The sequence below is a fragment of the Danio aesculapii genome, chromosome 16, assembly GCF_903798145.1.
Source record: "Danio aesculapii chromosome 16, fDanAes4.1, whole genome shotgun sequence".
NCBI classification, from domain to species: domain Eukaryota; kingdom Metazoa; phylum Chordata; class Actinopteri; order Cypriniformes; family Danionidae; genus Danio; species Danio aesculapii.
Window position 1 is genome coordinate 6,127,353 of NC_079450.1, and position 14,183 is coordinate 6,141,535.

Consider the following 14,183-nt stretch of genomic DNA (forward strand, 5'->3'; position numbering starts at 1 on the left):
TCACAGCAACATCGCTCCGAGTGGATTTTCCTGCTGAGCCGTCAGAGCAAGATCCACGATGAGCGCCCGAGTTCTGGTCGGAGTTAAACGGGTCATTGACTATGCAGTCAAGGTATACATCAAATTATCTTCCAGCAAATTCAATTAGGTGTTTTTAAATTATGAATAAACACTTAGTTGGCGTAATTTGTACACTTTATGGCTTGGGAATAGCCAGCTGTTCGGTTGAATGAGGTTTGAGGAGTGTGTTGTGTGATGAAGGTCAGCCTTGATAGTGTTGTTTTTGTTAATTAATATTTGTTGTTTTTAAGCAAAAATTATTACCTTTATACCTTTGCAATCTAAATAATGAGCTGGTTTAATGCTATCCTTTGTCTAGTTATTTTGTAAACAAATACGTGAACGAGTTGTGTGACATACAGCATAAAATACATCAGCAAAATATTAACATGAGCTAATATTTTAGGAATTCCTCTAATGTAGTATCAAAAGAAGACATTTTGATTGTTTTTACGCATATATAATAAAGTTAAAGTCACTTTTATGTTCAAGTTAAAGTTATTAATATCCTTTGTAAAACTTCAGTTGTCTTTCATTGTTGTCTCTGCATAAAATTGCACATTTTTGCTTCTTTTTTTCATTTATATATGTACATTTAGTCATTTATCAGATGCTCTACATTTGTTCAAAGTATTTTAAAATGCACACTGTGTGTTACAGTATATCTGTCAAATATCTTTCAGTTAAATCTATTAAAATTGAATGGAAAAGGGGCAATATATTAGTAATATATTATTATTATGTAATATTTTTATGTACTTTATTATGTATTATTCATTTATTAATTTTCTTTTCGGCTTAGTCCCATTATTAATTAGGGGTCGCCACAGCGGAGTGAACCGCCAAATTATCCAGCATAGGTTTTACACAGCGGATGCCCTTCCAGCTGCAACCCATTACTGGGAAACATCCATACACACTTATTCACACACATACACTACGGACAATTTAGCTTATCCAATTCACTTGTAGTGCATGTGTTTGGACTGTGGGGGAAACCGGAGCACCTGTAGGAAACCCACGCCAACACGGGGAGAACATGCAAACTCCACACAGAAATGCCAACTGACCCAGTGGGGGCTTGAACTATTGTGCTATCCACTGTGCCACCGTGCTGCCCCACATGAGCTAATATTTTAGGAATTCCTCTAATGTAGTATCAACAGAAGATATTTTGATTGTTTTTACGCGTATATAATAAAGGTAAAGTCACTTTTATGTCAATGATAAAAAGATTAATATTCCTTGTAAAACTTCCATTGACTTCTATTGTAGTCTCTGCATAAAATTGCACATTTTTTTTATTTTCTGTACATTTAGTCATTTATCAGATGCTCTACATTTGTTCAAAGTATTTTAAAATGCACAGTGTGTATTACAGTATATCTGTCAAATATCTTTCAGTTATATTTCTTAATTTTATGAAAAAGAGGCAATATACTAGTAATATATCTTATATATACTTATAAGAGAAGTTATATATTATTCATTTATTCATTTTCCTTCGGCTTAGTCCCTTTATTCATCAAGGATCGCTAGAGCAGAATGAACCGCCAACTTATCCAGCACATGTTTTACACAGCGGATGCCCTTCCAGCTGCAATCCAGTACTGGGAAACATCCATAGGGTTCATACTGTCATGAAAAACCTAGAAAAGTCATGGAATTTTGACATGCCATTTCCAGGCTTGGAAAAACTGAAGAACCCACAAAGTTTTGGAAAAGTCATGGAAATTAGTTTAACAAATATCTGTATACGTAAATTCTGTCCATGGTCAAACACATGCTCTCACATTATTAGTGCTGTGTGAACATTATCTAAATAAATTTTACATACATATAAAGATTCATTTCAACTAAATGTTGCATGTTTTATGATATGCTGTAATAACTTTGAACATGCATCATATTTCTTATTATTTTAACATGAATACGTAGACATTACATGAAACATTAGGTCATGAAAATTTACTTGAAAGTCATGGGAAAGTCATAGAATTTTAGTAGTAAAAATGTGTATGAACCCTGCATCAATACACTCTCATTCACACACTCATACACTATGGCCAATTTAGTTTATTCATTTCACCTACAGCGCATGTGTTTGGACTTTTGGGGAGCTTCCGGAGGAAACCCACGCCAACACGGGGAGAACATGCAAACTCCACACAGAATCGGCAACTGATAAACAGGGACTTGAACCTTTTTGCTGTGAAGCCACAGTGGTAACCACTGAGCCACGATGCTGCCCATTATATAATATTATAGTCTTATAATAATAATAATAATAATAAACTTATGGGGAGCAGCATTAATACTTACAGTACAAATCTGGTTTGGATGAGATTATTTTCAGCATATGAAAGTGTATTGCATAACCAAAATGCTTTTAAACGATATACAGTAATTTGGATTAATATACATTTAGTGTTTAGATCTCTTTTATTTGCCAAATTGTGTATGCTGTGTTCAGCGTAGTAAATTATCATCCCTTTTACTTTTCCCTCATCGTTTTTGTCTGTTTTTCACTCACTATTTTATCCGGCTTTTATGCAAACTAATAATAAATAAAGTCAAATATAATAAAATAAAATTAACCAAGTAACCAAAGTGAATGTCAATTATAAGCTCGCTGTGTTAAAAAAACTTTTAAAAAGCATCTGTGATTTTCATAAGGAATTATTTTCATTTAATGAGATTATTTTTATGCCACTGATTATAATATAGAATAATAATACTATAAACACTTTAAAATATTTATCATTCTTATTTAGCGTCTATAATTTGATGTTAAAAGCTAAATGTCCTCTTATATACACTATTAAATGTCCTATTAGGTTAATGTCCAGTGACACTGGTGAAAGTAGAAAGTAAATGTCATTGCAAAGTGGCTTTAATGTTATTTGTGAATTTGTAAATAAATAGCAATGGCTTAAATTATTGAGGTCATCATCTCCAAGTACTCCAAGATAAGTCCATATATTGATTATTGTGATAGGCCTAGTTGCTATGTTGTAATTTATTGATTGTGAGATGATATTGATCATCCAAGTTAATCAATACAATGTCCATTGTTTAATTACATTCTTTTACAGATAAGTTTACAACAGACTCCAGTGCACTGTATAATGTTGGGTTTCACACAGTTCCTTTATGTTTATATTCTGCTTTATTTTCTTTCTTTAGTACTCATATATATATATATATATATATATATATATATATATATATATATATATATATATATATATATATATATACACACAGCACTTTGGTCAACTTTGGTTGTTTTTAAATGTCCTTTATAAATAAATATTGTTTTGTATTATTTTGTCCCAACATAAGTCGATTAAGTTAACCAAATAGTTTTTTACAAAGTGTTTATTTAAGTGGATTGAACATATAACAATTAAGTTGCCCTCAAAAAACCTCAAGAATGGTGATGTTTCAGCTCATTTTAATTAAGTAGTTTGAACAAGAGGCAAAGATATTTATTTTTGCGTGTCTGCGGGCTGATAGTATTCAACATACACAAGCTTGTGTTTGTTATTTTTGGGCGTCATGAAATTGCAGATCAGACTACGATTTCAATAATCCAAATATACATATGGATATTGATCTAGAAGTATAGTGTGACCTTGTGTTGTTAATATCTGCTATTGAGTTGCAGAGAGGCCAGTGTGTGTCGTCTGCATGCCTTAGATTATGAAATGAGCTTTCATGATGTCAGAGTCCGTCTGTGTCCTTCATGCCACCTTTGGCATGGTATTTGAACAGGTCATCTGAAGTCAAACATGTTGCCTCTTATTTAAAGAGACAGTTCACCTGGAAATGAAAAATCTGTCATCGTTTACTTGTTGGATCCAGAGTTTCTTTCTTCCATAAAAAGAAGATGTTTGAAAATATGTTGGAAAGTGTTAACCTTTGACTTCCATAGTATTTGTTTTTCCTACTATTGAAGTTAATGGTTACTCGTTTTTAACTTTCTTCAAAACATCTTCTTGTGTGTTAAACAGAAGAAAGAAACTCATAGGTAGGCCCACACCGAACCTGCGCATGCAGAAATCTGCAGATTTCCACAGATTTTTAGCCCATCGTTGAGTCTATGTATTTACTTTTGAAAATGTGTGCAAATTTATATTTCTTAAGTTTTTTAATTCATTTCACTAATTGTATTGGGATATAATAATAGTTATATGAAAATGTTCATATGATTCATTCACAATACAGTTTGTGAAGTAATATTTTCTGTCTTTTAGTAAGATATATTGTTTGAGATACTTACTTTGATTACCAAATAAGTGGATCTAATTAGATTTTTCATTGTAAGCACTAAATAAAAGTTGAAAATGTATTTTTTATTTCATATATTAAGTTTTATTTATGATACTCCTAAAATCATTTCACATAAATCTGTAGATTTTTTTTACAAAATTCTCCGCAGAAATAGCAAAAAATGTCTGCAGATTCAGTCTGGCCCTACTCATACACTCAAAAAAAAAATTGTTGAATGAACATGATTTAATCGTGGCACCCTTTATGCATCTAATCCAATCAGAAAACGTGAACTGCTTTGAACATGTTGTATGAACACAACCACATTTGTAGATAAAACATGGTTTCAATATGTCAGTCTAACTTCTTTGCAACTAATTGACTCAAAATGTTTGTATTGTGTTATTCTAATTAAAATGATTCTAATTTACTCAATGTAACACCAAAGCTTTACTTTAACAAAATCATGTCTTGTTAAATCAGCTAGTAAATTTCTTGTTCAATATTGTTGTTTAAATGACATTTTTTAAATGACAATACTATGAAGCAAGATTTAAAATTAAGTAATTCAACACAAAAAGGACAGAAAACATGTTATTTATATATATATATATATATATATATATATATATATATATATATATATATATATATATATATATATGTCTTTTATTATAGCCTTTAGCAGGCACCAATCACATTTAAACAAATTTCTTCTTTAATATTCTGATACAAAATGTTATATAATATCCAAAATTGTAATATGTAATATAAAATGTATAAGAAACATTTAGCCAACAAAATAACCTTGGCTCTTATGAAAACTGATCCCCAAGCAATACCTGTAGGACGTTAACATCATTTTTTTTACCAATTGAGTTTAAACAGCTTTCTTCACTTTGATACTCCTATTCAAAATGTAAAAGTATAAAATGTATAGGAAACATATAGCCAACAACATAACATGCATAACATTCAAGCTCTTGGGAAAACCAATTTCCAAACTATGCTTTAGGACACTAATCTTATTGGGAATATGTAAGGCAAACCTTGGCCTAATAAAAACATGCGGTGATACTTCTTGTTGTTTTCGTATGGTGACATCCAAACGCACTACCGCCACCTACTGATATGCGCGAAGTGACTCTCCAGAGTGAGAGTTGTCGATTTGAAGCGTCTCAGTCTCATTGAATCAACATGTTCTCATCAAATTTATTTGATTATTTCTTGATTCAGTTTCAAATAACATGAAATTAATCATTTAACATACGTAAACTTGATTTGTTCATTTCAATCTGACAAATTTTTATTTTGTAAATCCAATACATGCTTAGTTGATTTTTGAGTGTATGTTTGAAAACACTTGAGCGAGAGTAAATGCTGAGTAAATTTATATTTTTAAATTACTGAGGGAACAACCCCCTTTACATACAAGAGGCTGTGAATAAGGGCTGAATGATTTTGGAAAAAACTTGACAATTCTATCAATTTAAGGTAAATCGGGATGATTTTGTAAGGGAGTGGATCCGAGTAGAATATAGAGCATAGATACTGTAGCAATAGAGCAGTTCAGTCAGTTCAGTTCAGTCACCATCTTAATCCTGCAATGTTGTTATACATAATAATGGCCTGACCTATATACGTGTGACAGGTCATATAATGGCATTGTGTTTCTTGTTTCGCCATTCTTCCTAAGATCCGAGTCAAGCCTGACCACACTGGAGTGGTCACAGACGGCGTAAAGCATTCGATGAACCCATTCTGCGAGATCGCGGTGGAGGAGGCTGTTAAACTCAAGGAGAAGAAGCTGATTAAGGAGGTTGTGGCTGTCAGCTGTGGCCCTCAGCAGGTCCAGGTAACAGAGACTCTAGTGCTGTATCCGAAGTCGCACCCCTATACCAGGGCTGCCCAAAATATCGTTTTAGCGAGGGGGTACGTGCCCCAGTAGAGCTTTATGTCTAGCAACGCCACTGCGTACTAGTAAAACAAAACATTTAGAGTTTGTAAAATACACAAGAAAGTCTTAACAATCCATTCAAATATAAATTGTCGATGTGTTTTATTCATATCAGATACACATTACACATAGTGAAAGTAACTATAAAGTTAAATCTACTCTTCTCCAAGTTCACTAGCTTCTTACTTGCATGTATTTTGCAGAGTAACTGGTGAATTTGCGTGCTGAATCCTGTGTGTTCTGCTTTTTATGAATGAGGCAAACGTGCGGTCGCAGGTAAACATGGCGACGACCATCTCGCATTATGGATCACGATCACTTACACGATTATGTGAACTGGTAAAACTTCTGTTTGAGATTATAGCTCATTAAGATTATTTTTCTCACCCAATTCACAAATAATTTAACTTGTTTTAAATAAACAATCACGTAATTTTGAGGTGTTTTTTTTTTCAGAATACAAACATAATTTCTTGTGCTATTTCATGTGTCTGATTTAAAAATATTTAGATATTTGGATTGAAAACAGGACAAAACTACTTCGTTTTTTGATTATTATTATTATTATTATTATTATTATTTTTATTATTATTATTATTATTATAACCGCTCAGGGATTAGCTTTTTTGAATAAACGGTGGTTCTTTTTTTATCCGATTCATCAATTAATCGAAAAAATAATCGACAGATTAATCGATTATTAAAATAATCGTTAGTTGCAGCCCTAATTGAAAACAGTATGCAAGCACGTGCGAAATGTCCTGTACGTACAAGGATTTTTGGCAGTAGCTGTGTCTGAGTGAGAAAAGAATTTATGAAAATTGAAAGATGTAGTCATTGAATGCATTTTGTGCCAACACAATGATAATTGATCCTCAGTTTAGCCCACATAGACTTCTATGGTGCTCACCGTGTGAAGAGTTTTGCAAAAGTGACCTACGTATTGAGAAATGTGTCCTAGCGTCTGTAAAAAACTGTAATGCTAAAACGATTAATTTTGCGGTGCATTGTGGGATTGATTTAGTGCACTTCGTAATGCTCCCTACCACTGGAAATGGCCAAATAGTCCTCGCTGCAGCCCATAGTGCAGTGATGTCATGCATGCACTACGTCATCTACATTGAAGTGTGCGTCCTGTGTTTAAACCATTAATGCACACAAGATGTCCATTACAGAGTGGCTGATGTAACCTGCTTGCTTTCTATGATGGTAGTTTTTGTATTTGGTTTTGATTTTTATTTTGTTTTGCAAAAGAATTAAGCAGCACGACTATCATGGGAGTAAATTAAATTGTTAAATAAACTATAAATGGCGTTTTCTTCAGTATATTGACTGTTCCCTTTTTACATGAGGAGAAATATTAAATCACATTTAATGACAGTGCTGTCTATGTTGCAGGAGACGATCCGGACGGCTCTGGCCATGGGTGCAGATCGCGGCATTCATGTGGAAGTTTCTGGAAAAGACTATGAGACTCTCGGCCCTCTACAGGTCTCCAAGATTTTAGCTGCTCTCGCTAAAAAGGAGGAAGCCAATCTGATTATTCTGGGGAAACAGGTACATGACACTCTTAAACTGTTAATTATTGTACAGTTTTAAGAAAATATATGCACTAGGGATGGCACAGTGGCTCACAGGAAGAAGGTCGCTGGTTTGAGTCCCTGCTGGGCCAGTTGGCATTTCTGTGTGGAGTTTGCATGTTCTCCCCATGTTGGCGTGGGTTTTCTCCAGGTGCTCCGGTTTCCCCCACAGTCCAAACACATGCAATATAGGTGAATTGGATGAACTCAATTGGCCATAGTGTGTGTGTGGGTGTTTCCCAGTACTGGGTTGTGGCAAAAAGGGCATCCGCTGCATAAAAAACATACCGGAATATTCGTCGATTCATTCCGTTGTGGTGACCCCTGATAAATATGGGACCGAGCCAAGGAAAATGAATGAATGATTATGCACTAATGAGATTAATATTCATTGAATAGGCCATAGACGATGACTGCAATCAAACTGGACAGATGACTGCAGCTCTGCTGGACTGGCCACAGGTACATTCTTTTTTACATTATTGTATGTAAAATAATTTAAAATAATATAAACATCTCAGTTTGCATTATTTTCTTTTCAATTATTACATCTAATATTGTTTAACCCTTTATAGGACACTCATTGGAGAGTTACTGGGGGTTATTACAGGATGTTTAAGACAAAATTATTAGCCAAAATAAATTATGTTTTGAATATTTCCCCTTTTCAACACACTTATATTTTTATCGGTAATTAATTTCAAATAATCATTTTGGTAACACTTTATAATAACTACACACTATAAATCATTTGTGAATCATGTGAATACATTATTTGTTAAGCATTAACTCTACATTAATAAGTGTTAGTAAGCAGTTTATAACTGCAGCTACAAATGCTCTATGCTTGACTTATAACCACATTTTTAATGTGCTTAATAAGTGTACTTTCATACTTTAATGATTTATTTTTCATTACTAAATGAAGTATTGCATTATTATCAAATCATTAGTATTTAAGAGTAGTTGGAGGTTTTTAAGATCATTCAGAATGAGTTAGAAAATGATTAATTAACTATTGAAATGTATATATATATCTTATTATTCAGGCATATATTAATGGTTACTATGTATGTCAATAAATGCTTTATTAACTCAAATTCATAATCTAAAGTAAGTATTTCTGCTTTATAAATCCCTTATAAATGACAATTAAAGGCTCCGTATCAAATGAACAAGAATCTTTGCAATCTTATCTAAAATGTTGATGAATAACAGAAGTGTCAAAATACGACATAAAATTGGATAAAACAACAACAATATAATAAAGCAACAATATAATAGGATGTAATGTTTAAACTGCACAGTAATTTTATTTTAGTTTAGGTTGTAAAGATTTTTTTTTATTTGAAGTACAGTTTCATTTGTTTATCTTCAAATAAATAGAAAGGAATAAAGTCGTTTATGTACTTTTTTTTCCTGTTTAGAATATAACAGCCTTTGTCATTTGTATTGTCATTTATAAGGGATTTATAAAGCATAAGTAGTCCTCACTTTAGATTAGTTCACAAAACTGGATGAAGTTGAGTTTATAAAGCATTTATTAACGTACAAATTAACTGCCTGAATAATAAGAATTATAATGTTAATTTGAATAGTTTATTAATAATTTATTAATTAATTCTGAATGATCTTAAAAAAACAACTAACTATGCTTTAATAACTGGTTTATTAATAATGCAATACTTCATTTAGTAATGAATAATAAATCATTAACAAAGTATGAATGTACAGCTATTAAGCACATTACAAATGTGGTTATAAGTCAAGAATAGAGCGGTTGTAGCTGCAGTTATAAACTGCTTACTAACGTTTATTAATGTACAGGTAATGCTTAACAGATAATGAATTGACTAGATGCTAATGCTTAGTAAATGATTCATAGTGTGTAGTTATTATAAAGTGTTACCAGAATTTTTTGTCTTTGCCATGAAAAAAGTATTTCATATTTTACTAGTTTTTTTTTTAATGCTAGTATTCAGCTTAAAGTGCAGTTTAAAGGCTTAACTTGGTTAATTAGATTAACTAGGCAAGTTATTGGACAACAGTGGTTTATTCCAATCAAATTCTCAAGGGGGCTAATAATATTGACAAACTAAAAGTAACAAGACTTTCTACATAAAATATGAAAAAATATGATAGAAATTACTGTGAAAATCCTCTGTAAAATATTTGAAAAGGTTATAAATTTGTTTACTAAATATAGTTCTTTGCTTGATAAAGGGGAAATAAGCATATTTTTATTAAGAATTTGAACAATCCAGTGTTTTTCCATGGGTAGTGTCTTTCAGAAGATGTAAAAAAGTTTGCTGTTTAGAGTCTTATTTGTTAGCCTTTTCTGAACTATATATAGATTAATATTATGCTGTTGTTTTCTAGGGCACTTTTGCATCTGAGGTGGCTTTAGAAGGAGACAAGCTGAAGGTGGTGAGAGAAATTGATGGTGGATTGGAGACTATTAAGATCAAACTACCTGCTGTAGTGACGGCTGATCTCCGGCTCAACACTCCCAGATACGCCACGCTGCCCAACATCATGGTACAGCAATCACAAAACACTACATTCAGTTGCTCAACACACAAATCAGATGCTTCAATTTTATTTTACGAAAATATATATATTTTCTTTTATGCCAAAAGTCATTTGAATATTAAGATTCATTAAGATATTTTTAAATTTCCTACTGTAAATATATCAACTTAATTTTGAATTAGTAATATGCATTGCTTAGAACTTCATTTGGACAACTCTTAATATGAATTTCATTTTTTTTAATTTTTAAAATAGATTTTTTTAACCCAATAATTCATTAAGATGATGTATTAATCTCATTACATTTGTGATTAAAAAAGACCTTTATGACTGGTTTTATGTTCACATGTTAAAAATAAATAAATAAATAAATAAATAAATAAAATTTGTATATATATATATATATCTTACAAGTTTAGAATACATACACATTTTATGTCTTCGTCACTTATGCTCACGAAGTCTGCATTTTCTTATTTAAAAAAATAGAGTAAAAACAGTTCTATACAGAAACATTGCTGTTTTGAATAAGCATTATCTAATTGAATATATTATAAAATGTAAAATATTCCTAAAGCTGATTTTCAGAGTTCACCCTTAAAGTATTATTAATGTTCAGTTATTAATAATTTTTCTGTATCATGACGTTCAAAAGTACAGCAATTGTATTTGTAACATTCTAAATGTTATAATTTTAGCTTTTTAATTATTTGATTGTGTCCTTTTGATTGTTTTATCAGCGATTAAAAGTGTTAAAAGTATGTACAAATATGTTAAGAATCTTAAAGACATGTTCATACCAATTTTTTTTCTTTTAAATAGCACTTCAACAATATGTCACAGGAACGTGTGTGTGTGTGTGTGTGTGTGTGTGTGTGTGTGTGTGTGTGTGTGTGTGTGCGTGTGTGTGCGTGTGTGTGTGTGTGTGTGTGTGTGTGTGTGTGTGTGTGTGTGTGTGTGTGTGTCTGTGTGTCTGTGTGTGTGTTAAAGAAGTGCAGATGAGCCGGAAAAAGAATAATAATTGACATTTGCCATTCCAGATGACTTTATTAATCAGTGATTTGAGTCATTGCAGAGATGTATGGATGCAGTCCTCCAAGCTCATGATGGAGTCAGACACAATATTCATTCTGTTTCCACTGCAGCATGACCACATATTCTATACTGGACATTATTTCTGTTCATTGACAAGACTTTTGTCAAAGCACAGTCAGACCTTACTGTCCTAATGAAATCATTAAAAATCAAGGCATGATCATATTTTATTTTGGTAAAATAAGCGTAATCTAGAGGCCTTTGCCTTTCATATAAGCCACTTCTGATACCAAATGATCAACTAGAAGCCAAGTTATCATGTGTTGTTTCTAAAACTGGGATAGGCGACAAGACTTTTGTCATGTGGTGTTTTAGGATGTTGGTTTATAAGCTATTGTTTTTCAGATGTTTGCTGAATCATGGGCTGACCTGTGGCTATTGATGTGGAGGCTCTTTTTCTGCTGGAGATACTGTTGCCCTAAACATAGGCAGAGCGTGTGTAAGGTTGGGGAAGGCTCAGCCTCCCCCTGGCCAGAGACCACTGAGATAGCAGCAAAGAAAAAAACTGCATTGAAAACATGTAACAGGTGTAAGGCGTAATATGAATGTAATTTAATGTTGATGATTAACACAACACTTTAGCTATTGTAAGTTTGTCAATCAAATTTCAAGTCCCCCTCCGCACAAAAATGGAACTGTCCAACCCCGCACGTTGCACTGATGAGCGTTGTTTATTACTGGAGGTCGCAGCTGCTTTGAAAACCAAACCAAAAGTGCCGGCCAGCGGACTATTCTGATTTGCTGGTCAAGGACATAAGTAATAAAACGACAAATGAGTATTACGAGAGAGGTATAGTAAAATATTATTCTGGTTTAACTTGTTTTCAGCATTAAATGAAATTGGTAGTTTGATTGTAACGTAGTCTAGCCTATAGTGGAGTGATCTTGTTTAGCCAATCGTTTGGAGTTTTACATTTTAAAGGTCAAATATTTATTCCTGAATTACAAGTTTGGTTTTCAATTGGCCTCGTGAAAAAGAGAATGATTTCGTACTCTCAGGGCCGGCGCGTCCAGAGGTGACCTAGGGTGGGAGAATAGTGAGGGCTGCGTCCTCTCTAATATTAATTATTATTATTATTATTAGTAGTAGTAGTAGTAGTAGCAATAAAAGCAACAAGGAGTAATAATTTCATTTGAAACTGCATACAGTAAGTAATAAATAAATATTTAATAAATAAGTAACAATTTTTTAATATTTAATAAATGCCTCCTTTATGAACAGAATAATTCTAATTCGATTTTTAAAAAGTAATAATAATAAAACATAAACATAAATAAAACATAAACATACATTTTGTAGATCAGTGGGTTAGTTTAATAAAATAATTTAATGTGTGTGTTGAATATAATAGACGTTTGTTGCTTTTGTGAAAACCTCTTCTTGGTTGGTCGCAAATCTTTTTAAATGCATCAAAGGGCAGCGCAAATATTAGCCTTACCCTGGAGTTTGTTCACCCTCCGCCTATGGCCCTAAAAATCTAAATAAAATAAAAAGTCATAAAAAAACACTGAAATATACCATAGGAAAGGTATAAAATAAACTTTTAGCAGTTTTAAAACCTTGATTTATTTTATTTTTTTATTATTTATTTTTTTTTTTCAAACTATGGTAAGCCTTGAAACCGATTATCCTCCTATGCCTAATTAGTAGTAATATGCTTTTTTTCTGGCCTGTGTAGAAAGCGAAGAAGAAGAAGATTGTGAATGTGAAGCCTGCAGATCTGGGTGTAGATGTGAGCTCGCGGCTGGAGGTGGTGAAGGTGGACGAACCTCCAACGAGACAAGCTGGAGTCAAAGTGGAGACGGTGGAGGATCTGGTGGGGAAACTCAAAGAGGCCGGAAGAATATAGAGGATGTGGAGGAGCGACAGTGGAGACTCGCATTGAAGGTCAGAGAGCATTTCAAACAGCTTGATCATTCATTTATAGCTCAAATAAATAAAAGTACAATGTGAATTATTGAAAATTACAACATAAATTATTCATGTAACTAAAATGCAATCAATTACAAAGACTTAGGCATTAATTTAGTTGTTCAAGTGCAAAACAAGATAAAAAACATACTCCATTCAAATGAGTAGAGGCTTGGACTAGGAAACAGTTTTTTATACATCATGACTTTACATGCAGACCATTTTGTCTTCGCCTGTATAGAATGTAATGACTATAGTCTTGTTTTCTTTCCTCAAGGTCTTTCATCACTGGTGGCGGAGCTCAATGTTGATCAAACTCTGAGGCCAGTAACAAATCCAGACCCATGTAGTTGATGTAGATGCTGCTCTTCTGTGTTTATGACTCTTTTACATTCGTCTGGATGCTGAGAGACACTGATCCATTCACAGCCGTCCGTTCCAACTAATATTTCTGTGCATTGAATATAAGAGTACACTTCTGGGAACACTTTTGAATGCACTAACAAGCCATCACATTTGCTGTTAATAATTTTACTCCAAATCAAATCTGGATTGACTTTATCTGTGCTGTTTCCCTGTGATTAAAAATCTGATATCAGTGGGGTTTGATTGAGGTTTATGGTTTATTGATGTTGATTTTTGTTATGTTGTTTAGCGGACAGTGTCTCTCAGCATGAAGAGAGAGTAAATCACGTTACCACAAGCGCCTCTGAATGAGTCCTGATTGTACAGTATCATTCGATGACAATAAAAGTCGTCTTTTTCATATGCA

General features: G+C 32.8%; 1 protein-coding gene across 1 annotated transcript; it reads left to right on the plus strand.

Moving 5' to 3' along the window:
• On the plus strand, nt 1–14,183 carry etfb (electron transfer flavoprotein subunit beta). The gene is made up of 7 exons (XM_056475729.1): nt 1–112; nt 6,032–6,190; nt 7,691–7,849; nt 8,272–8,334; nt 10,252–10,410; nt 13,179–13,387; nt 13,689–14,183. Exons 1-6 carry the CDS (start codon nt 59–61, stop codon nt 13,347–13,349), a joined length of 765 nt encoding a protein of 254 aa, XP_056331704.1. The 5' UTR covers nt 1–58; the 3' UTR covers nt 13,350–13,387; nt 13,689–14,183.